The sequence below is a fragment of the Nycticebus coucang genome, chromosome 8 (genome assembly GCF_027406575.1).
Source record: "Nycticebus coucang isolate mNycCou1 chromosome 8, mNycCou1.pri, whole genome shotgun sequence".
Lineage (NCBI taxonomy): Eukaryota > Metazoa > Chordata > Mammalia > Primates > Lorisidae > Nycticebus > Nycticebus coucang.
Window position 1 is genome coordinate 84,236,296 of NC_069787.1, and position 23,790 is coordinate 84,260,085.

At 48.7% G+C, this 23,790-nt stretch overlaps 3 protein-coding genes across 11 annotated transcripts in view; 2 read left to right on the forward strand and 1 right to left on the reverse strand.

Moving 5' to 3' along the window:
• WDR48 (WD repeat domain 48) overlaps positions 1 to 5,347 on the forward strand; it is a 57,220-nt gene extending 51,873 nt beyond the window's left edge. For both annotated transcript variants that reach the window (XM_053600438.1, XM_053600437.1), the window contains exons 18-19: positions 2,407 to 2,596; positions 3,340 to 5,347. In XM_053600438.1, coding sequence (XP_053456413.1) covers positions 2,407 to 2,596; positions 3,340 to 3,435 — 286 coding nt within the window. In that variant the 3' untranslated portion in view covers positions 3,436 to 5,347. The remainder of the gene's footprint in view (positions 1 to 2,406; positions 2,597 to 3,339) is intronic.
• On the reverse strand, positions 5,004 to 17,072 carry GORASP1 (golgi reassembly stacking protein 1). Its single transcript, XM_053600443.1, has 9 exons — positions 16,913 to 17,072; positions 12,668 to 12,748; positions 11,955 to 12,158; positions 10,350 to 10,436; positions 10,077 to 10,207; positions 9,424 to 9,871; positions 8,432 to 8,579; positions 7,833 to 7,985; positions 5,004 to 7,576 (listed from the first exon to the last, which is right to left on the reverse strand). The coding sequence occupies exons 1-9, from the start codon at positions 16,973 to 16,975 to the stop codon at positions 7,329 to 7,331; spliced, it is 1,563 nt and encodes a 520-aa protein (XP_053456418.1). The 5' UTR covers positions 16,976 to 17,072; the 3' UTR covers positions 5,004 to 7,328.
• Positions 17,073 to 17,083: 11 nt separating this feature from the next.
• The window catches only part of TTC21A (tetratricopeptide repeat domain 21A), a 43,561-nt gene continuing 36,854 nt past the window's right edge, over positions 17,084 to 23,790 (forward strand). For all 8 annotated transcript variants that reach the window (XR_008381892.1, XR_008381894.1, XR_008381891.1 and 5 more), the window contains exons 1-5: positions 17,084 to 17,302; positions 18,568 to 18,697; positions 19,546 to 19,656; positions 20,290 to 20,522; positions 21,943 to 22,065. Coding sequence is in view for 2 of the 8 variants with exons in the window: in XM_053600436.1 (XP_053456411.1) it covers positions 17,276 to 17,302; positions 18,568 to 18,697; positions 19,546 to 19,656; positions 20,290 to 20,522; positions 21,943 to 22,065 (624 nt within the window). In the remaining 6 variants the exon portion in view is untranslated. The remainder of the gene's footprint in view (positions 17,303 to 18,567; positions 18,698 to 19,545; positions 19,657 to 20,289; positions 20,523 to 21,942; positions 22,066 to 23,790) is intronic.

Sequence of the window (23,790 nt, forward strand, 5' to 3'; positions counted from 1 at the left end):
GCACCTTAAGAACTCATTGAAAATTGCAGCTACTTCCATTGAACTAGATATTGATGCATTAACTCTCAAATACAATGTCAATATCCCACTACTTTTGTTGCCCACTTTTCTGTTACTTCTATAATAAATATTTTTTTTTTCTTTTTCTTTTTTTGCCGGGGCTGGGTTTGAACCCGCCACCTCCGGCATATGGGACCGGTGCCCTACTCCTTGAGCCACAGGCGCCGCCCTATAATAAATATTTTTTAAAACATTTTATTACTTTTTCATTTTATGTACATTTTCTATATTAATGATCACAAACTTGGGACCTGCTCAATGATTTTAAAAGACTCTCTGGGTTGCTGCATAATTAGGATTATTATGTGAGAATTTATTTATCTATAGTGGCGGATATAACCAAAATTATGCATGGACCTTTTCTTTTTTGTTTTTGCTCATCAGCTTTCATTAATATTTGTGTATTTAATGTGTAGCCAAAGACAACTCTTCTGCTTCCAATATGGTCCAGAGAAACCAAAAGGTTGGACACCCCTGCTAGGGAGCATGCAATGACAAAACACCAGAAATTTTAAGCAAATATGAAATGTGCTTTAGGCAAGGCAGGAGAGACCCAAAAAAAGAATTTTAGTAGTCCAGGAATGGGATGCTGAACTGTCAACAGTATGTGTATCTTAGCAAGTAAAATCAACAAGAAATTTTAAAACTTTTTTGTTACAGAGATTTCTAAATTTATACCGGAAGAAAATAGAATACTGAGCTCCCACTGGCCCATCAAAAAGCTTCTATAATTATCAACACCTTGCTAAACTTTGCTTCATCTATATCTCTACCTACTCACCCGCTCACCTCCCTCTACACAAACACACACTGGATTATTTTAAAGTGAATACTAAATAGCGCTTCAACTAAATTTAATGACTAAAATTCAGGATGGCTTTCAGAGTTTATGCTTCTTGGTTTAATAATTACTGACTTTCATCAGAGATGCAGAAGTAAGTTAGAAGGTGAAGGAATTGATGAGTCTAATTTGGGACATGCAGAGCATGAGGTACTTGTAGGACATTCAGTTATAGATATCTAGCCAACTGTTAGGATTGTGGTCTACAGCATAAGGTTGAGAGGTGAGGTGTACAATGGGGGCACTATCTGCCCACAGGTGCTAATTGAAGGCATAGCAGTGGTAAGGAGAGCCCAGGGAAAATTGAGCACCAGGAGGTTCAGATCCTGGTAAGCAATGGAGGCTGCCTTCCTGTCCAGGATTATTTAGTTTGCCCTTGCTCAGGCCACAGGTTCCCTACCTGTAGAAGGCAATAATAACATTTATTGGTTTGTTTCTGTGATATGTTCTATCTTCATAAAATGTTAACACCAAAGTGAAAGTATTCAAGGGAGTAAAATCCAAGGCTGCTATTCTTTATATATATGTAAGTTTTAAGAATACGAATTAAGGCTCGGCACCCATAGCTCAGTGAGTAGGGCACTGGCCACATACACCAAGGCTGGCAGGTTGAGCCTGACCCGGGCCTGCTAAACAACAGTGACAACTGCAACCAAAAAATAGCTGGGTGTTGTGGCGGGCACCTGTAGTCCTGGCTACTGAGGAGGCTAAGGCAAGAGAATCACTTAAGCCCAAGGGTTTGAGGTTGCTGTGAGCTATGATGTCATGGATGGCATTCTACTGAGGGCGACATAATGAGACTCTATCTCAAAAAAAAAAATGAATTAATCTCATTAAGTAGCACATAAGCTCTGTCTTATAGAACATCTTTTGTCAATTCTTAAAATGGATTAAGCCACCCTGCTGCTGTGTAGGGGTGGGGAACCTATGGCCTTCTGATTTCAAAGTTATTCTTTTCTTTTTTAAGCACCAGAGGCAAAAAAAGCTTCGTCTCTGTTGCACCCCCCCCTTTTTTTTTGAGACAGAGCTTCAAGCTGTCACCCTGGGTAGAGTACAGTGACATTGCAGCTCACAGCAACCTCCAACACTTGGGCTCAAGCGATTCTCCTGCCTCCGCCTCCCAAGTAGCTGGGAATACAGGTGCCCGCCATAATGCCCGGCTATTTTTTGGTTGCAGCCATCGTTGTTTGGTGGGCCCGGGCTGGATTTGAACCCACCAGCTCAAGTGTATATGGCTGGCACCTTAGCCGCTTGAGCCACAGGCACCGAGCCTGCACCCTTTTAATAAAAGGATTTGTTCTATAAAATGTGGATTCATTCAAAAGGCCGCACTTCAGGACCTACGAGGCCACAGGTTCCCTACCTGTAGAAGGCAATAATAACATTTATTGGTTTGTTTCTGTGATATGTTCTATCTTCATAAAATGTTAACACCAAAGAAAAGTAATATGGTAGCAGTATTTAATGATTTTCCTGATGTCACAATATATTATTGTTTTTTACAGGGATAGACTGTCTGCTAGTGACATGCTTCAAGTCCGGAAAGTTATGGAACATGTTTATGAGAAGATTATCAACTTAGATAATGAGTCTCAAACCACTAGCTCTTCTAATAATGAAAAACCAGAACAGGAAAAAGAAGAGGATATTGCTGTACTGGCAGAGGAGAAAATTGAACTTTTGTGCCAGGACCAGGCAAGCAGACTTGAAGACCACATCCCCATTTTTTCCAGTACTGTTGCTCAGAAAAAAGGCGACAATAGGGCATGAATATCGTTCCCAAATCTGTTGCCTTTGAGAGGCCTTCTACTTTTAGAGAGACTTTAAGGTGTCCTGAGTCTCCCACCTGTAAGGCCCTCCTCCAGGTAGCTTTTCAGGCCACCCTAAAGTTGCTGTTTACCTTGAGGGAGGTTTTCAGGAAAAGGATAGGTTTAAATAGACAAATGTGGATGTACTGATAAGAAAAAGATGCACAGTCTTCCTGATTTGCAGAGCAGCATGTGCTGTGTTAGCTTAAGAATTGGAGTGGAGGTAGGTACAGAAATGGCAGAGCAATTTTTTTTTTTTTTTTTGCAGTTTTTTTTGGGGGTGGGGTGGGGGCAAGGCTGGGTATGAACCTGCCACATCTGGCATATGGGGCCAGCGCTCTATTCCGTTGAGCCATAGGCACTGCCCCTGGCAGAGCTATTTTTGTGCTCAAGACATGTCTTGAAAGGAATAGTTGAAAGAGAGCTTGAGTTTTCTGACATAGTCACAGAAGATCCACATCTCACTGAGCCTAATGTTCGGCCTGCTCTCACAGAAGCTGGGATAGCCAGAGATTACCAGGCACAGGGGAGGAGCTAACAAGCGGGATCACTTGATGAGAGCCCCTGAGTTAACAGTAAAGGTTTTAGATATTAGAGACTGAAATTTTTAATTTATTTTTGGCTACTCAGGTTTTGGATCCAAATATGGACCTTCGAACAGTGAAACACTTCATATGGAAGAGTGGTGGTGACCTTACCCTCCATTACCGTCAGAAGTCCACGTGAAGGATGGGCTGATGCTCCTGGGTATTCATTTACTCTCTTCCTCTATGGTCCCAAGAGTAGTCCTAGGAAGCCCACTGAGCCCTAATGGGAGCAAGACTCCTAAAAGTCGACTTGGTATGGACCGAGATTATCTTTCAATTGAAGTGACTAATTGAGATGTAATATAGAAACCAGTCTCCATGTGTAGATTAAGCTGTCCCCAAAGGAGCAAAACGCAAGAGCAGAAGAGCCCCAAGCAGACACTGTCTTGCAGGATGTACAGAGAACTGACAACAGGCCAGTACAGACTTTGCTCCCTCCTGTTGTTTCAAAGGACCTTGTCTTTGTTAGCACTTGTTAGTGACACATTGGTCAGGGCACATCTGTCACCGTGTTTCAACCTCAAACCCACAGGCTCTCTAGCTTTTTTAAGAGAGTACATTCCATTCACGCAGTAGCTATGAAGGCTTTTTCCAAGTTTGTCATTAAAAAAATCAAATTGTTTTCACCATTTAAGATAGTTATTTTTAATGGGAATTTACTGTTGCACAATTTGAGAACTAGCCCATTTCATAATAAATGATTAATGTTGGGCTTGTTTTTAATATTGCATCTCAGATATGTTCTTGTAGGAAGATCTGTTGAAATTCCAGGTGCTGGAATCACAACATTTGGACTGCTGGGGCAGAGTTCGTGCAGCCTGTGCCTAGCAATGCTGCACGTCACCCCCATAATGCCCTGGCTGTGCAGCAGCCCAAGGGTGGTGCAGCTCTTTCACCCCTTCCTCCACTGTGTCCAGTTTCATTTACAAACACAGCCAACTGAGACCATAGGTTCTTGCTCTAGTGAGCAGTATGACATCATTCAAACTTAAGATCATGATGAAATTTTAATTTCACTCAAATGTTACTTAAAACCTACAGTATCTGAGTAAAGGGATATCACAGTTAATTTGATATTCATAACCTGGAAGTACATGTTTATTTTTCCGAAGTTTTATATGCAGATTTTTGTTGTACCTGTATCCTGATCTTCTTTTCACTGTTCTTTCTAACAATCTAAAGCTTTCATAGAATCATTTGGATCTTGTACAGCATATAATTTATTGGGGATAAACACTTCAACTTTTGGCAGAAAATACTTAGGATTTCCCCAAGGTCATTTGTATTCAGAGTAGGCTAATGGTCCACTCCCATAAAACTACATACACAAGCCTCCTGTAAGAAGCCAGAAGCACAAGTGCCTTCAGAGGGCAGTTTATTCCAGTCCATTTGCCTCCCCAGCTTGTGTGTGGCCTGTCCCCACAATAGCAGGGACTGGGGAGTAGGGGGGAAGGTTTTTTCTTTTACATCTTCACAGGTTCAGCTGGAGGCAGCTGTTGGGCCCAGGTCCATACCTTACTATTTGAGATATTCTGATCCGCACAACTGCAGAGACAGGGTTCCCTCACTGCTGGCCAGCTTCCTTTGGAAAGTGAACAGGCCACTGTCTCCTGCACTTTGAAGAAATGAGCAAAGACGTGGCCATATTTCCAATGAGCTGAAATGGTTATTCTCCCTTCCTCAGAGAGCAACCAGCTTCTTTTTTAAAAAAGTCCTTTCTATCTGTTGGATAAAACAGTGCACTTTTGGTGCACATTTTTTAGCAATAGTTGTGAATTAATAAGAAAAAAAAAAAAACTCATTTACCAGCCCTCAGTTGTGTTTGCACAGGGGCCTTTGAGCTAAAGAAACAGATTTTGCTGGGTTATTTTTGCCCTGTGTGCTGAGCCTTGGGTGGTTGCATTCCCTCCCTGTCATAGATCTGACCCCCAGCATGACTGTAGTCATTTCCCCTCCAGTAATACAAGTTCCAGAAAATTTGACAGTCTGCAATGCCAAAAGGGTAAAAATCTGTATTTCAGTTGTATAGAATAAAGGCTTTAGTTAAAATATTTCCAAGTGTGGTATACATTTTTTCCACTTGTCATCTTCCTTTATTGTAGATTACGGAGAAGGAAACCTCTGGTTTCATGTTCACCCTGGAAATTAGGATTGATACCCATTTTATCCCCCAATTTGTGAAGGAGAGGAAAGTAAAAGGGAGGAAAGAGCCAGAACCTTCGGGTGAGAGCAACTTTGGGTTAGACTGCCAGGCTGCGGAGTTAACCGAAGCTGGCCCTGGAACAGTGCTGAGGAGTAGATTCCCGCTCTACTTCCTGCATTCCTGCAGACTTGACACTGCGCTCCCAGACGGTCCAGGACACAATGGCTTACTGTTCTACAAGCTTATCAGCTGCACCAGTAGAATTGACAAGGGCTCGTTTAATGTAGTCATAGTGCTTAAAACTTAGTATTTGCTGATTTGAGGTCCTTCCCCGCCCCACCCCCACCCCCCCAACAGATAGCCCTTGTCCTACAGACCTGACAGAGCTGTGAGTTCCCTGTATGTACACAGACATTACAAATCATGCTGGATAAGTGAAACTCTCAAGTGGGCACAAGCTAGAAGACAAGACCAATGGTAACTCTCACAGTAATTAGCAAGGAGTATGGGACAGTTGAGGATCCAGTCAAAGCAGCATCAGACTGCAGTTAATAAGGGGCCATGTCTAGATGGAGCACTCCTCTTCTGCAGGAACTAAGCAGAGCAGAGGCCCCACCCCAAAGGTACCTAGGGGTGGAGAGAATAGCTTCCTCTTATACTATAGGGAAGAACAGAAGGACTCTTACTTACTCTTGTCTATGCCCCAATTCCTCCTGTGTAAAGAGACCTAGTTGGCTTTGAGAGTTTGCTTAAGATGGTAAACTTAAATTTGCCGCTTGTATTCACTACTGGGGCTAGCTGGATGCCTTATATATTTAAAAGACATAGTTGTTTAAGTTTGGGGGCCAACAGGTATTGCCACTGGAAATACTAAGTCTGTAGAGCAGGCGTCCTCAAACTTTTTAAACAGGGGGCCAATTCACAGTCCTTCAGACCGTTGGAGGGCCGGACTGTAGTTAAAAAAAAAAAAAAAATATGAACAGATTCCTATGCACACTGCACATATCTTATTTTGAAGTAAAAAACAAAACGGGAACAAATACAATTCACACCGCTTCATGTGGCCCATGGGCCGCAGTTTGAGGATGCCTGCTGTAGAGTATAGGCTCTGAGGAAGAAGAAACATGGTGGTCTGACACAAGTGAGTCTCTGCTAAAAGGCCTAAAACTTCCAATACCCTCCTTCCAGGAGGGGTAAGCAACCTTGACTGGCATGTTAGCTAACCTGAGCCAACTGTGGAAGTATAGGGACGCTGGCACATGACAGAGGAATCAGTGATCAGAGTTTGGGGGTCCTTTCCAGTACAGACAGGGCTAGCTGAGCTGTGCAGGAATGATCACGGCAAGCCCTATTAAAGCAATCAGGCCAATAGGCAATACCAGCCCTTCCTTCCCTACCCCATCTACATGCTGGATTATGACATGACTCTGCTACCTCTTTGGGCAGCCCCAGTGACCAGAGCAGGAGCAAACACTGGACCTGAGGGGGCATGGCCAAAAGAGGCCCTCCCCCAAGGTCCATGGCCACCTCTGACTATACACTGAAGCTTCATACCTCACCTGTACAGGGAATCCATCCTCTTCTACCCTAGCTCCTGCAAAACGTATTTAATCGGGGACACTGTTCCTAGCCCTCTACCACCCCAGAAAGACTTGTTAGAAATCCCCAAAGCCAGGACCATCAAGCAGGATAAATTCTGGGAGGCCATCTCATGGAAACCAGTAGTGTCTGAGCAGACACAAAAGCCCTCAGCCAGCAGAAGTTCCTGCACATCACACCTGGAGCTGCAGCTTAGGAAGCTGAATCCACAGGGCTGGGCTACCTGCCCACATCTGGGCTGCGTGAAATGTCATTAGGGACCCTGTTACAGCCCAGAGTATTATTCTGGGCTAGAGATCTGGGCCTGGCTGGATGGCCAGCCCCTTAGCCTCTACCCCAAAATCTGAGTTCTCTGTGCTTGCTGGCTCCTCCTCAGCCTGAGCTTCTAGAAGCTCAGCAGATAGCCCATCTTCTGGTGAGGCTGCAGAGGTGAGACTGTCAGGAAGAGTCAGTTGTGGCAGGTGGTCCCGCTGGACTTGGGCACCTGGGCTGTCTAGGAAGGAGACCTCAAACTCTGACCCAGACCATGTGGCCTCACCTGAAACACAAAGTATGGCTAAGGAGGCCTGCAGAACACAGGGCCATGGTGCTAGGGCCAGTAACCCTACTGACACCCCCTCCCACAGCAATCCTAGGCCTTGATAGGGGATGAGAGATCAGGGCATCAGGAGATGCTTTGATGTAGCTGTGTTCAACTGGATGATCAATGTCCAACCCACCTGAGGAATTCATGGCAGCCTTCCCAACAACCTGGGGTCCTTCCCAGAGAACTTCAGGAGGTACTAGCCACTCACCACCCCGCTCATGAGAACTGTTGCTAGAGCAGACATCCTCTGGCCCTGAGGCTGAGACAGCTGTGGAAGTCAACACTGTGGAAGAGGGCAGGCTGGACCACACATTGGCATTGCTGCTGTCCAAGAGTGAAATACCTGACACGTCCAGGAAGCCTATGAGAGGAGGCACAGTTTTTTGCCAGCACAAAACCCTGACCACTGGAAAGCCAATACCCTGGGTTCACCCTGTCCTGTTCCAGGGGCATTTGGCCCAGCCTATAAGACTTTCCTCTTCTCAGCCCTGGTGAGAGCCCTGGTGCCTCTCACCCAACCCCAGAGGTCCCCAATGCCTATTCTGAGGAAAGAAAGGGATCTGGGCTTAGTGTCAAGGGAGTAGCACAGTGGCAGTTGGCCCGTCTCCAATTTGCTGTGTGACCTGAAGTAGGCCATTTCTTTTCTCTGGATTACGGATTCTGTCCCTGCACTGGATTGAATGATCTACAACTATCTTGGAATACGTGTGATATAAGGGATCAGCAAGCCCCAGGTAAAGTTCTGGCACTGCTGCCAAAGTTCAGCTGTGAGCCCAGGTCCACTCCTCTCCAGGGGCTACCCAGTACCTGGGTCCATGACTCGCTGCACTGGAGGTGGAGGGTGAAGAGGAGTCTCCATACGTGGAAGTCCCACAAGGTCTGGAGCACCATGGCTGGGACTCCCAGGTTCAGGAAGTGAGTCCTCCATGGGGGAACCAGGGGCCTGCAATAGGGCCTGGGGAGCCAGGAAAGAGGAAGAAACGGGGAGGAAGCAGTCAGGACAGGACTTTGAGGTAAAGGAGTTTGTAGTCCAACCTTACCATGAGCCCACCCTTGCCCTGTGAGCACCTCTGCTTAAAGGAAGGGAACAGCCATACCCTTCCTCTCTAGGCAATGTAAAGTTAGGCAGGGGAGCCTGCCTGGGATTCCCCTGCAGTGTGGACGCAGAGAGAGCACTCTCCCCATGTGCTGAGAAGCCCCAGGTGCCCATCCAGCCCCAACACATTCCCTTTGCTGCCTGCGCCCCCATCAGTGACCCACAGAAGAGAGAGCCTTCCTGGAATTCAGGCATACCTGGAGAGATTCTCATATGCCCCCAGCACAAATCCCATGCATCAGCCTAGTACCCAAAGGTGCTCTCAGGACTGGCTCATCAGCTATGAAGGCAAGGCCAGTACTTCCTTGCAGACTTGGCCAAATAACCATCCAACAAGGACTCTAGAGGCCCAGCTTCACCACAGACTCCCTTAGGCATACAAGCCCATCTTAGCCTCAGTTACCCACTCATGAAATGAAGAAGACAACTAGTGCCTCATCTCCACCCTTACCACTATATTCAAGGGGTAGGATAGGAGAGCCAAAAGTGAGCTTCACTCTCCCAGGCAGAGCCATCTGGTCCAACTGGGACCCAGAAGCAGAAATGCCTCTAAGAGCATAAGGGCCTCCCAGACATCCCTGGTGGAGGTTGCTGATGGCTCCCCAAGGGCAAATTCCAGAGTCTTCTTCCTTCCCAGCTGGCAAGTCCCTCTACCCACAGGAAACTCCCCTCCTCCCCTGGCTGGCAGATGCTCCCCACATACCTCCATATATTCACTCTGCCTGGAACCCATCTCTGGGGCTGGAGAGTCCAGTGGGGAGGGTCCAGGTGGTAAGGCACCATGCAGTGGGGTGCCAGGCAGCAGGGCACCAGGTAATAGGGCAGCAGGTAGTGGGGCACCAGGGAGCAGGGCATCAGGTGGCAGGGCACCAGGTGGCAGGAAATCAGGTAGTAGGGCATCAGGTGGTGGGGTACCAGGCAGTGGGGCATCAGGTGATAAGGTACCAGATAGGGGGGAACCAGGCAGTGGGGCATCAGGTGGCAGGGCACCAGGTAGTGGGGCATCAGGTGGCAGGGTACCAACTAGCAGAGGGTCAGGTGGAGCACCAGCTGGCAGGGCATCAGGTGGCAGGGCAGTAGGTGGCTTCTTGTGGTTGGGGGGCTGAGTTGGGATCCGGTGTAGATACCCGTAGCCGATGCCACACCCCAGACTGCCAAAGGCCAGAAATATTCAATCCAGGGGCTTACCCCATAGTCCTTCCTCCCTTTACCACCCCTGCCAACTATAATAAGTGGGCTAGAAAGGATACATCTGGACCAGCGGTCAGCCTCAGTATCCCAAGGGAGCGCGTGGTATATGCCCACTAGTCAGGCCTCGTCCACCTAGTCCTGCAACCCTCCAGCCCCAGGAAGTACCTGCCATCTCCACCCCAGGCTGCGTTGGGAGTTACAGTCACCTCCCGACAAGAGTCAGTCTCAGAGTTATAAACCATCAGCTTCAAGGGCTTCCCCTCATGGGATTCGATGAGCGTAAAGAAGTCTTCAGACTATAAGAAACACACTGCACTTGAGGCCTGCTCCCAGGACCAGACTTAAAATTTCAACAAAAAGACACTTCTCATGGCCAGCATCCATCTCTCTGCATCCCATCTAGGGGAGCTGGGGAGGGCCAAGCCATGGGTTCCTCACCTCCTGGAGGATCTGGTCTGAGCCAATCACATAGTCTGTGTAGGACCGCAGGCCGGCAAGAGCAGCAGGTGATGATGCTTGCACATCCTGGAAAAAGAATTGAAAACTATCGGCCTCCTTGCTGGGTGGGCGTGGGGTGGAGGGGCAGGGGGTTGGGGGGCTCAGGGGAAGCCACCTCTCCAGGTACTGAGTAGGAAGGACACTATTCTCGTCCCCAAGCCCAGATTCCTTCCTCCAATCTACAGCCTGACCAGCAGGGGGCAGCACAGTAGCATGGCTCAGCAGCGGCTCTCCATCACTGGTTCCACTGATGCTAGGGTATGACTGAACAATTTACTGAAACTTTCTCAGCCTCAGTTTCCCCACACTTAAGAATAGGGTACACAGTTACCTACTCACAGGGTTGCTGAGAATATTAAAGAAATACATTCAAAGAAAGAAAACCACACCTTGGCCACAGTAAATGCCCAACTGCACTGCTGTTCCTGCTGTAGGCATGTGGCTGAACTACCCAGTGGGTCAGAGGTGAGGACAGGGAGCAAACTGGATATAACCAAGGACTGCTTTCTGTCTCAGAAAGCTCTACCACTCCCATTCCCCCAGTCTTCCTGGGAAATGCAAAGGAATCTTGTATCCCATCTTATTCATGGGCAAATTGAGGCTGGCTACAAAGATTTAGAAATGTGGCTAATCTCCCACAAAAGTCAGTGAGCAATAAAAAACCCTAGAAACCAAATTTCCAACTTCTAGCTCAGGCACCGTCCCCTTCCATTAAGCCCCAGGACTGAGCATTTGAGAACACAGACACCACTGATGGGTATAGATGTCACGTGTGCACGTGTCTGTAAACAGATTCTAACATCTATGACAGCTTAGTCACTGAGGTTAAGATATTGATTCATCATATAACACTATACCAGAAAAACCACTGTATATACAGTCATATTGCTTAACAACAGGGAATACATTCTGAGAAATGTGTCTTTAGATGATTTCATCATTGTGTAAACATCATAGAGTGTCCTTACATAAACTTTGATGGTACAGCCTACTATCTGCCTGGGCTATGTGAAAACTATGGCTCCTAGGCTGTGTACAGACCTGTACAGCATATTACTGTAGTGGACATTGTAGGCAATTCTAACACAATGACAAGTATCTATATTAACACAGAGAAGATACAGTAAAAATACAGTATTATAATCTCATGGGACCACAGTCTGATACGTAGGTGTGTGTGTCTGTGTATGTGTCTACAGAGAAAGAGGGAGACAAAGGGAAGGGGAGAGGGAGAGAGAGGGACTAACACCAGCAACAGCATGCTGGCAGCACCACCACCATTACAGCAGCTAGCATTCCTACCTTTTAAATTCAGTAACCTAGGTATAGAAGGTAAGACAGTGCCCAAAGTCACATGGCTAACAAGAAACAGGGTACCCTATTTAGGTAGTAATGAACTGCCCACTCTGAGATGGACCAGACTGTGCCCTCAGAGAGTCCTCTAGTAAATTTGCCGGGTGTTGGCCTCTGGCCATCTGATCCCACTCCTCTCCTGCATACCCTCCCCCCAACAGCCCTGCTGACCCCACATGGCCCCACACTCACCAGCACGTGCCACACGTACTCGTTGGCTCTGCTGAAGCTGCAGAAGCGCACACTGGCACCCAGCAGGCCCTGGCCGCCCCACATGTTGCTGGGCACCACCTCCACCTCACGCACCCTCATGGTCTTCATACTGAATACCTCCAGCTTCACAGGCTTCTCCACGTTGGCCTTCAGCAGTGCCCTCAGGGTGTCATTTTCCTTGTTCTGCAGAGGCAATGAGGCTGATTCCGAGGCCACCCCCCGCTCATGCCAGGGCTGGGACCCTTGGACAAGTCTGGGCCTGAGACAGGGCAATGGCCTTGGTAGCCGGCAGCCCCAGGAGGGCCTGTAATCACTGAGACCTCGCCTCCCACCACTCCCAAACCTCCCCCCCCAGCCTGCCAGAAGACATGACAAAGCAAGCAAAAAGCCTCCTGCATCCAGAGCACTCCAACTGCTGCCCCTCTGAGCTTCCCCTTAGCCAGAGCCCTCATTCATGCCCTAGGAGGCAAGCCTCTTATGCCTTGTGGCCACCTCCACAAGTCCATCTGTCCCTAGGAACTGAGCTTTGGGAGGCGCCCCAATGAGGCCCTGAGGATAGCCCCATAAGAAGGGGAGACAGGCTAGGTTCCCCCTAGAAGAAAAGGAAGGCAAGAACAGACTGGGGCCTCTGTGGACAGCTGGACGAAGACCCACACACACAAGCAAAGCAGAGACAAGGTAGAGAGCCTCACCAGTCTTGAGTGCCCAATGGTGAGGATGAAGTCAAAGTAGGGCTCCAGGCCTGCCTTCTGGGCTGGGGAGTTCTCCTGTACCTGTCCCACAGCAGAGGCCAGAGTCACACACCAATCCCATGGCTGTCCAAAAAGCCCCCCACGATCAATTTCAGAAACCATCACCAATCTCAGTGTCCCAGTGAGGACAAATGCCTGGCACAAACTATTCTGGGAATTGTCAAGGGTCTTTCCACCCATCCTCTCTTCCTACCTTCCCGGTCACAAATACATGTACTCTTTTCAGGAAAATGGTTCTTTCCTGATTGTGATACACAGAAGCTTCTAGAGATGCCTCATAGCCTACTACCAAGAGGCAACAGGGACACAGGCTAATACAGGCCTATGGGGATGCTGCCCCATAGGCTGGGGCTGGGGCTGGCTTGCAAGCCAAAAGGGTTTACCAGAAAGGATTAGACTGGACAAGAAGGGAGGGCCCTGACGTGCAGTGGAAGCAGGCAGACCCAGGAGGAATGCAACCAGATCTGTGCCCAGAAAGGAGTGGGAAAAGCAGTCTGTAACCAGATTACAGGGGGTCTCAGACCCTAGGGTAGCAGACCCAGGCTCAGTGTAGCAGACAAGGAGACCCTCTGAGGCATGCTGGTACAGGAGAGCTGACTCTGGGGATGGAATGGGCCTAAAGTAGGGAGCCCTATGGGTAAGCAGTGTTAATCCCAGTACCCTGGCTATGGCCTGAGGAGCTTCCCTAAAGCTCATCTACGCCTCACAGTCTCACCTCCCTGCCCAAAAGAAACACCTTCTCTAGGAGGCATGCTCAGGCCCAAGATGCTCCCTGCCACTCCCTGAACTCCCCAGCTCACTGCAATCTCTCAAAGCACAACAATTAAGCCTTGTAGGCGATGACAGAAAGCCATCTCAAAGGCCCCATTTTACAGAGCCTCACTGCAATAATATGGCCTTTGTCTCCTGAAAGTGGGCTCACACCCTCAGGGCTTTGGCTATGGGGACTTGACCCATTGGTCAGGCATCAGCCAGACCCCAACCAAGAAGGTACAGCATTTATGTGTTCTCAGGTTCTCTACCCACCAGCCCCTCCAGCTTTTAATTCCCCAACTGAAGGAAACCGCTGAGAACCACTGAACCTTTGGATCAGGGCCAATTTGCCCCCAGAATTAGGACTCCCTTCTGGCAGTGTCACCAATTAAGCCACTGCTTGCCACCTCCAGAAGCTGCATGGCTTCCAGTGGGAATGACCCCAACAACCAACTCCTACCTTAGCTGGCCTGGCCCAGAAGGTTGGCCCTGCCCTCTATCCCTTCAGGGGTCTTCTGAAAACCATAAGACAAGCCTGGGCAACATAGTGAGAACTTATCTCTATTAAAAAATTAGCCAGTCACGGTGGCACCTGCCTATAATCCCAGCTACTTGGGAGGCTGAGGCAGGAGGATTGCTTGAGCCCAGGAGTTTGAGGTTGCAGCAAGCTAGGATCATGCCTTTGTACTCTAGCCCAGCCAATACAGTGAGACCCTCCCTACCTGTAAATCCACTACCCACCTGCTTCCCTCCACCACACTGTGTCTCAGCTACTCTCCACCCTTAAGGTCCAGAGGCCCCCTTCCCAGGCCTGGCCCACCCCTAGCCCATCTAGTCTGCCCACTCTTTCTTGTGGCCTTGTCCTTAGCCAGGCTACACTCCCCTTCCCTCACAAGGGCTTTGTGCTTGTGCTTACCATGGATCCATAGCTGAAATAATCTGTGCTGCCACTGCACCCCACTCCTACAAAACTACCACTCTCCACACAGCTCTCACTTGGGGACAATTTTCACACCAAACTCCATAGCCCCACAAAGGGTGCTGCCTTTCATAAAACTTCCACTCTATTTTCCCCATCAGGGAACCTAATAGAGTGATAGTAGCTTACATTTACTAAGGGTTGATTGGGTGCCAGGGGAGGGCACAACCTCCCTGGCTTTGTCCATCATTTAACCTTTTCTAACCCCAATTTACAGTTGAGAACAAGTACTCAACAGTTCAGTAACCTGAACCCAGGAAATCCAACCAAGAGCCCTCCCTCTAACCACTGCTCAGTAACAGCTATTTTCTGGAGAATCCTCCAATACTCTAAGCTTGCAGAGGGGGGACTTCTCCAACGTGCAGAGCACACAATAGGAAGGCAAATATTTATAGAATGCAACACAGTTATTAAATTTTTTTTTAATGTAAGCAGGGAATTTCACTCCTACAGTTAAAAACTTCCAATGGCTACACATCTCAGGATAAAATCGTAAATGTTCATGACAATCAATATGCAAAGTTCCAGGCAGTACAGCCTCACCCTCTGCTAATCACCTCCTCACACCCACCACATCACCCCCAGAATTAGGAATGAATTGCCCCCAGAATTAAGACTCCCTTCTAGCAGCGTCACCAATTAAGCCATTTCCTCAGACACAAGCACACGCACCTCAGAGTCTCTGCACTTGCTGGTCTTTCTACCTAAAATACTATTTCCCTAAATATCTGTACTGTCCACTCTTTACTTCCTTCTGAAGCATCTGTTCAAATGGTACTTGAGCTGAGGCCACTCCTGACCACTCTAACCCAAACACCGCCCATTCAACACCCATTCTTTCCCACCCCTCTTTTTTTTTCAGGGACGGGTCTTGCTCTGTTGCCTGGACTGGAGTGCAGTGGTGCAATCACTGTAGCCTTGAACTCCTGGCATCAAGCAATCTTCCTGACTTAGACTCCCTCATTCATCACTCTTTATCCCCTTACTCTGCTTTATTTTTCCTGCTGACAGTTATTACCACCTACCATATATTTCTTTACAGTCTCCCTTCTCTCCCTACCAGCATCCAAATGTAAGCTCCATGAGAATAAGGACAATGTCTGTTCTGTTCACTACTTTATCTCTGATGCCTAGAACTCTGCCCACCAGAATCAAAAATATCTGTTTTTGTGAATGATGACCTCTGATTGCTTGACCTATCTCCAATCTGTCCCTCTCCATCAGGCCCCTCCTGTCTTCACTGCCATTATTATTTCACTCTCCCATTTTGCTAATATCCTGGATTCTTTTGCCTCCCATCAAACCTGTTGGAAGGCACTTGGGGCTGGATGCATTCCACACTTTCTTACCAATGCCTCATCATAAAAAAAGCCCATCACCAAGCACAAAGCCTGTCAATTCTGGGTCCTCATAACTAGCCTGGCTTTTGTGTTAGAAAATCCCTTCTTTAACCCTCCCACGTGGTAGCTGGTAACAGACCCTCCCTTCAACACAGAGACCATCAACAGCTGGGCAAACGAACGAACTTGCCTACCTACACACATCTCTGCATCCATTTGCTTTTCGCAAGAGAAGAGGGGGGTGCTCTGTTGTACTTAGAGGTCAGAGACCCTCCTGCCACTTTCTCCTACACTACAACGCCTCCCTCCTCCCCGCCCCCCAATCCCGGCGCCGTCACAAATCTCCACCGTAGATCTCCATCTGGCTGCAGGCTCCTCATCTCACCTTCGCAGCCCGGCCAGATCTAGAAATCCCACTCCGTCTCCACTTTCCAGAAGCCTGTTCGTCCAGACCTCACAGCAGCGGCACCTAAACACCATCCCCTGCCCCTACCTCACAGGCCCTCTCTGGAGTGTTTCACTCTGCTCTCCCCAGTGCAAATGCTCTCCCCGAAGCTTCCGCTGCACTCCCCTGGCTTCCCCACTCTTCACTTTCCCCTTTGAAGCCCTTCGGACCCACGACGGCGGCGTGCTTGCCGACCGGCTCCCCAGAAGCTGGTGTCCACTTGGCTAGCTCGACCCCCGGGACTGTAAGACCCCAGGCGGGGATTGCCGGCTCTCCCCAGGCCCTGCACGGAGCGCGGCACACTGTGGGCGAGCATAAATTGTGCTAAGCGCACGAGAGCGTCCGACTAGAACTGGTGCATTCTCCACCGGGAAGAGTGCCATTCCCAGCGGCCCAACCAGGAAACGCTCCCGGTTCCCGCAGGACTGGCACTTGGGGTGGGCGCAGGGCCCTACCGCGGCTGTAGACTGGCGGGAGCCAAGAGTTCCGCGAGGCCGCCTCTCCTAGGAGGTTCCCACTGGGCAGAGGACACTGCCAGACACCGGGGCGACAACGTTAAGGCCGAGGCCCCGCAGTAGTCGCCAGCAGGCCAGAGACCAGACGTCCGGATGCGTCTCTGCGGGCGCCCAGCCAAAGTCACCCAAGCCGGCGGAAGGGGGGAGACTCACCTCGAATAGGTGGAAACCCTCGGTGCCGCCGGTGGGCTCCTCGGCGCTGGTGCCCAAGCCCATAATAGCGAATCCACTCAGCACCCACAACCAGTACAGCTGAACCGCAACGGCAGGCACACCCGGCGCTCCAACAGCAGCTAGCTCTCTCGGCGCTCGATTACCTGCGCCTTGTCACGTGGCGCCCTTTGCTACTCCCATTGCTAGCGCTGACGCTCTTAGCAACCGGCTGGCTGCCCAGTTTCCAAGGACGCTCGCGCCTCCAACTTGCGGCCTCTAGAGGCGTGCCTAGGACCCTGACTCCGGAATCCAGCTTCGCTCAGCCCCCACCAGACCCGGACTAAGAGCCGCTAGCAGCCCAAGATGAGCAGCAATGATGCCTCCCTCTTGGTGCGTGGACTGGAGCTGCCCGGCCGCTCCCTCCGGAACACTTTGCCCCTGGCCCAGAGACCCTGAACCCTGCTGCTCTCCTGTCACCTCTCTGGCCACACTTCGCTGTCCCCAGCTGTCTCAGGAGCTTCTGCCCTTTTTTGCCTCACTATCTCTGGCAAAGTGCATCGCCTTTGGTGCCCTCTGTGCATCCTGAGCCCCAAATTAGCATTCCCCACCCAGTCCTGTCCTCTGAGCTTCCCCAAATCAATTCGTCCATCTCCATCATCTTGTCATCCACCCCAGCCCGGTCTGTGCCTCTTCTGCTTCCCTTGCCTCAATAGATGGCACCACCATTTGATCTCCCAGCTTCCATCCGCGCCTCTTCCCCGAACCCATCTCGCAGTCCTATCTATCAATGAGAAATGTCAGTTTCTAAATGTCTTCTGGGTCCATCCACTTATTTTTACTTCCTACGCCAGGACCACCACCATCTCTCCCCTGGGAACCTGGGACAGCCTCCCTCCCATCTTATTTCCCTGCTTCAGTATTCTTCACCAGCCCGGGTAGTACCCTCTATCACCACCACCACCACCACCACACACACACACACCAGCCAGAGTGGTTTTTGCAAAAGTGCATGTCTGAACACATTCCTCTCCTTGAAAACATTCCAACTGCTTCCTATTACTCTTAGGATGATCTCTCAGCTCTTTCAAATGACCCACAAGGCTGCTTACAGTCCAACCACATCTATTCCCAACCCGAAACCCACAAACCTTAGAGGAAGTGAAATTTAGCTTTAAAATCTCAGCCCCTATGACTGCATGACCTTTGTCAAGCCGTAGGCTCCATGGGCTTCAGCTTCCTTAACTTTGAAAGATGTAGAGAGGATTATGCACAAGATAGTGGATGTAAAGCCCTTGGTAACAGTTTTCAACATTATCTATAATTATTGGTATAATTTTTCTTATTATTGGTCTTCACTTTTTCCCCTTATTCCATTCATAACACAAAGGATGAGTTGAATTCCTCATCACATTTGAACAAGATTCTGTTGATAATCCCCAAATAAACAACACCAAACTCCTTTCCAGGGAACTGCATGGAGTGGCTTCCAGGGCTGCTAAGGACAGAACAGGACCTGAATGTTCCCTCTTTCTCTTCCCTTTGCTTAACTGAGGAGGGGAAGGAGATAGAGAGGGAAGCAGGCCACATACCATCTGGGACAGGACAGAGACAGAGAAGGGATGGGAGCTATTGCAACTGTGTCTTTCTCCACCTAGGCTAGGATCATTTACTATAGCCAGGAAAAGTATTTCCACCACGTACAACAGGCTGCAGTCATGGGCTTGGAGAAATTCAACAATGACCCTGTGTTACAGTTCTTTAAAGCCTATGGAGTCCTCAAGGAAGGTAAGTACTTGACAGCATCGGTCTTATGACCCTCGGCACTAGCCCAGTCCTAACCCTCTAGACTTCACCTGGATGCCTCGTTATATCCTAGTTATGTTCCCAGGACAACAGTCTTATACTTAGTGGCTGGCTTCCCAGGTAAATCCACAGAAGTCTATGTAATCCCTATCTAGTTGATTTTTGAGACCTCAGAATGCTCCCTATCCCTGCTCTGCTGCCTCAATTTCCCTATCTATAAAATGAGTGGTTGCAGAGATGGCTGCATGACTATGGAACTAATTCCAGGCCTGCAAGCTGAGAGCTGGTAGTACAGGAAGAGAAAGGGGAAGTTTTAGGTATGGGTACAAACAGGTATGGCGCAGGTACAAGGAGAGGAGGGGCCCATGCAGGTGCCAGACTTGCCTACATGCAGCAGGCAGTGCTGCTGTTAGGGCTGGCTGAGCTGCCCATTGCCAATATCAGAGGACATAGAGAGACAAATGGAATCAATAGCTCTTGAGCACTAGCTGGGAATGCCCTGCCTAAGGTCCTTCTTCAGAACTGACAAGCCAATAATTCCAGCCTCACAAGTATCTGCACAAGTACTTATTAGGTACACTTCCCAGCTCAAAGACCTCCAGCCCCTGGCAGCCTGGGCCAAGGTACCAGGAGCCCTCTTAGGGAGCTCCAGTCTTCATGGAACTCAGGCCACTGGGGACCTTTCCAACCATTTAGTTTTCTAATTCTGAATAAAACCAGATGGTGCCAAGCCATGGTCAGCTCTGATAGGGATACAATGAGTCTGCTACAAAATCTCCTGGCTTCTGGGGATGAAACCTAAAGTATAACCATGTGGTCTCTCTCTGTAGAGCGCATCCGAGATGCCATCAGCGACCTGGAGAACATCCAGAATCACCCAGACACGTCCCTGTGCTCTATCATGGCCCTTATTTATGCCCACAAATGCTGTGAAACCACTGGTGAGTTCACCCATGCCCGGCCAGACCTGACCCCACAGGGCAAAGAAACTCCCACTCCAGAGATTCAAGGACTGTTAAAGGAGATGTGTACACTTGTGACTGTGCAGGTGCAGGTGGCCAGCAAAGAGTGGCTGCTGCCCCCCTCCCTCAGTTGAATGGGAGCAGGCAGGGAGCATTAAATGGGAGGGGTTCCCCCTCCTAAGAGTTGGGGAGATTGCCAAGACCTTGCCAGAAAAATTAAGCCAATATAAATAATTCTACCCCTAATCTTCACCTCCCTAGAGACAGAAAGAAGTTCTAAGAATGACTACAAATGGCTATTTTCCCACACGGAATGAGCTGTGGGCCTGAGGTGGAGAATTCAGTTGTGGTCTGTCTGCTGAGCACACTGCTGGGCACAGAGAAGAAAAGATAAATCTCAGACAGAAAACCTGGTTCCAGGACTGATCATCCCCATGGCATCTCAGGGACAGGTGTTGCTGTTCTTCATGCCCTGTGGGCACAAAGTTAGCTACATGTGTTGAGAGAGCCCCACACAGTGTCTGTGGTTTCCTGAGTTCTCAATGCCCCCTGGAGAGGCAGGCAAACTTTCTCATCCTAACTCATCTTCTTCCTCCACTCTTGGATTTACAGACCGAGAAGCAATTCAGGAGCTAGAGGGTAGCCTGAAGGAATTACGCAAGAAGGCCAGCGATACTGCCCTGTACTATGCCAGCCTCTTCCTCTGGCTCATGGGCCGCCATGACAAGGCCAGAGAGTACATTGACCGCATGCTGAAGGTCTTTTACGGCTCCAGAGAAGTACCCACCACAAGCATCATGAGGGCAACAGCTGAAGATAGCAGCATTCAGGCGCTTCAGAGCAGGGTAGTCCATTACTCTTAAAAACAACCCTGAAACTGGGGGAGGGCTGCACCCAGGCACTGACAAGACTCATGGGTACCCCACCCACATTGTCTCAGGGTTTAGCAGAAGTCACTTATTGGTATTTGTCCAGAGTCTGATCTCTACGTAGGTTTTCTGTGGCCTATACTATATTTTGAATAAGTTGCTGACATTTAGAAGTCAGAATATTTTTACCTAGAAAAGTCCAGATTTCCTAGTTTTTTGTTTGTTTGTTTGTTTTTTAATCCAGCTGAGCTGCCACACTGGGCCATTCCCTCCCTGTAGTGATCTGCTGCATGTGGGTGGTGGCTCAGCTTATAGGCCTGGACTAGAGGGCTGATAGCAACTTTTAAGGGTATGAAAATTGGTTCTTGGGGAGGGGATGAAAAAAAATCTTCCTCTTTATGTATTAAACATAGATATACATGCAGTACACAATTTACACATATGGTACATCTAGGATATTAAAATTTCTTAGAGGGGGAGGAATTGGTTAGGAAAAAATATCCAGAAAGCTTGCTTTGGGCTCGGCACCTGTATCACAGTGGTTATGGCACCGGCCACCTGCACCAAGGGTGGTGGGTTCGAACCTGGCCTGGGCCAGCTAAACAACAATGACAACTGCAACAACACCAATAACAACAACAACAACAAAAAATAGCGGGGCATTGTGTCAGGTGCCCATAGTCCCAGCTACTTGGGAGGCTGAGGCAAGAGAATCACTTAAGCCCAAGAGTTTGAGGTTGCTGTGAGTTGTGACACCATGGCACTCTACCAAGGGTGACATAGTAAGACTCTGTCTCAAAAGAAAAAAAAAAAGCTTGCTTTGGAGAGTAAAAATAGAGAAAGAGAAATACTTGTCTAGTCCATTGAGGGATGCTTTAGGGGAGGGGTCTTCCAAGTGTCCCTTCACTCGTACTTCCCAGGCCTAGCCCTCCCCATCTATCAGGAAAGGTTGGGTAGAATGGCTCCTGTTAATTCACTTCAGAGGGCATTCCCTGGCTTTGCAGCATGCCAGCCCCCAAGTTGGCCTAAGGAGAGGAGAGGTCAAGAGTGGTCCTGCCTGGGCCCTATGCCAGCTCCTAACCCCAGAGTAAAGTAAACAGCAAGAACAATAATGGAGAACCTCCGAAGGGAGCCTTTAGGCTAGGTTGTGAAGACTAGTAGTAGGTTGGCAGGAGAAGAGATTTAGTTGGAAGTGGGAGGAGTGCTGGGCAGCACTCCAGGCAAAGGAACAGTGGGAGACCTGGCCACCAGAGAGAACCGGGCTGCCCTGGGCTGGGCATGTGGTTGTACTAGGCAGGGCTTCAGCATGCAGGGTGGGGAAAGGTAGGTCATAAGCAGGCTAGATTGAGGCTGTGCAGGAACAAGGACTTCATCTTTCATGTTGCTCTCATCTCAGTGCCTTGTGCTCAGAGGCTGGGTGGACCTCACCTCCGACAAGCCCCACATTGTGAAGAAAGCCATCAAGTACTTGGAACAAGGAGTGCAGAACAACAAAGATGTGCTGGGGCTGATGGGAAAGGTGAGCAGTTGGGAGGGGAGAGGTGAGAGTACCCCTGGCTGGGCCTCTGGAGCCAGAGACCCACCAGATGACCTCAGGCCAGACCCTCAGCCTCCACGTGCCTCATGTGATGGATCAAGAGCAGAGGCCCAGAGGGTGGCCAGCAACCAGCCCAGGTCACACAGCAGCCCAGGGCCAACTCTACTTCTCACACTCCTTCCTGCTTGGTTGGAGTTTCTGTCTCTTCTGCATGGGGGACTTCTCAGTGTTGCTTTCTCAGTGTCTGACTTCTTGACTCTCTCAGGCTTTTTCTCTTTGCCTCTGTCTTAGTTTTACTCCCTGCCCCTTTCCTTCCCTTCCTTCCTTCCTTCCTTCCTTTCTTCCTTCCTTCCTTCCTTCCTTCCTCCTTTTTTCCTTCCGTTTCCTTCCTTTCTTGCTTTATCCTTTTGCTTTCACCACTTCCCACCTATTAAATTCACTTGGTTGGCCAAAAGAGAAGGAAGGTGTATGTATTTTATATGTTTTGTATTTTCTGATCTTAATTTAACTTTCTTTTTCTTTTGTGGCTTTCGTTAAATTGATCTTTGAGAGACTATTTTCTCATTCTCTTCTGTTTGTGTATATTTTTCTTACAATATGATTACATACTCCTCTAAAAACAGATGTCTAAAAAAGTTAAAATATGAATTTAAATGATAGCCTTAATGCTAACAATAACTCAAGTTAACATTTTAGGGCAGTATCTTTTCGCCACACTTGTATGTGCTTTCAGCTGGTTTTCTGGGCAGCAGAAGCAATGGACATTATTGTAAGGAGGCTTATCAGGGACCCACACTTATAGGAAGAAAAGGTGGGCTGTGAACAATCACAGCAAAGGCTTTGGCCAACTCTATAGGGAATCCTGGAGTCAGGATTACCCTTCAGTGACTAGATATGGGATATGAACTGCCCCAGGGAGGCGTGTGACCTGCTATGAGGCAGTTCCCTTTAACCATGGTTGATTTCAGGAGGGAGACTCCATTAAAAGCCATCAGCTGCCAACTCTCCTAAAGGTGGCTCACACATAGCAGTCACTAGCTGGTAGAAAATAGTGTTGTGTAATACAGTTTTAATCCTAGGTCATATTGTCATTTAGTTTCTTTTTCTTTGCGTAAGCACAAAGTTTGAGCATTTACATAAGGAAAATCCCTCTTGTATGGGCATAATGTAACCCAGCGCCCTGTTATTTGAATATTGGGATTGTTTCCAGTTGTATACTTTTTTTTTTTGAGACAGAGTCTCACTTTGTCACTGTTGGTAGAGTGCCATGGTGTCACAGCTCACAGCAACTTCAAACTCCTGGGCTTAAACAATTTTCTTGCCTCAGCCTCCCAAGTAGCTGGGACTACATGTGCCTGCCACAGCGCTCGGCTGTTTTTTGGTTCTAGCCGTTATTGTTGTTTGGCAGGCCCGGGCTGGATTCGAACCCACCAGCTCCAATGTAGGTGGCTTGGTGCCCTAGCAGCTGAGCTACAGGAGCTGAGCCTCCAGCTGTACACTTTTTAAAGAGTGATGCTGTGAACACATTTATATATAAACTTTCATTATTTAGAATAATCCTCTTGTTTTTAACGAGAAGCTCTTAATAGAGGACTACTGTAAATCTGACATGCGCCACCTTTCAGAGCACTGTGTCATGTCTCTCCCAGGTGAACCTGGTAGCTGGTGCTGACCTGCAAAAGCTATGACCCCAGCCTAATAGACCTT

What these genes read in the sequence shown, in the direction of transcription:
- GORASP1 (XM_053600443.1), bottom strand. Translation starts at nt 16,975, where the DNA reads ATGGGCTTGGGCACCAGCGCCGAGGAGCCCACCGGCGGCACCGAGGGT. An exon ending in AGGGTTTCCACCTATTCGAG is followed by an intron (nt 12,749 to 16,912) that starts GTGAGTCTCCCC and finishes GCTGTGGGACAG; the next exon opens with GTACAGGAGAACTCCCCAGC. An exon ending in AGTACGTGTGGCACGTGCTG is followed by an intron (nt 10,437 to 11,954) that starts GTGAGTGTGGGG and finishes TTCTTTTTCCAG; the next exon opens with GATGTGCAAGCATCATCACC.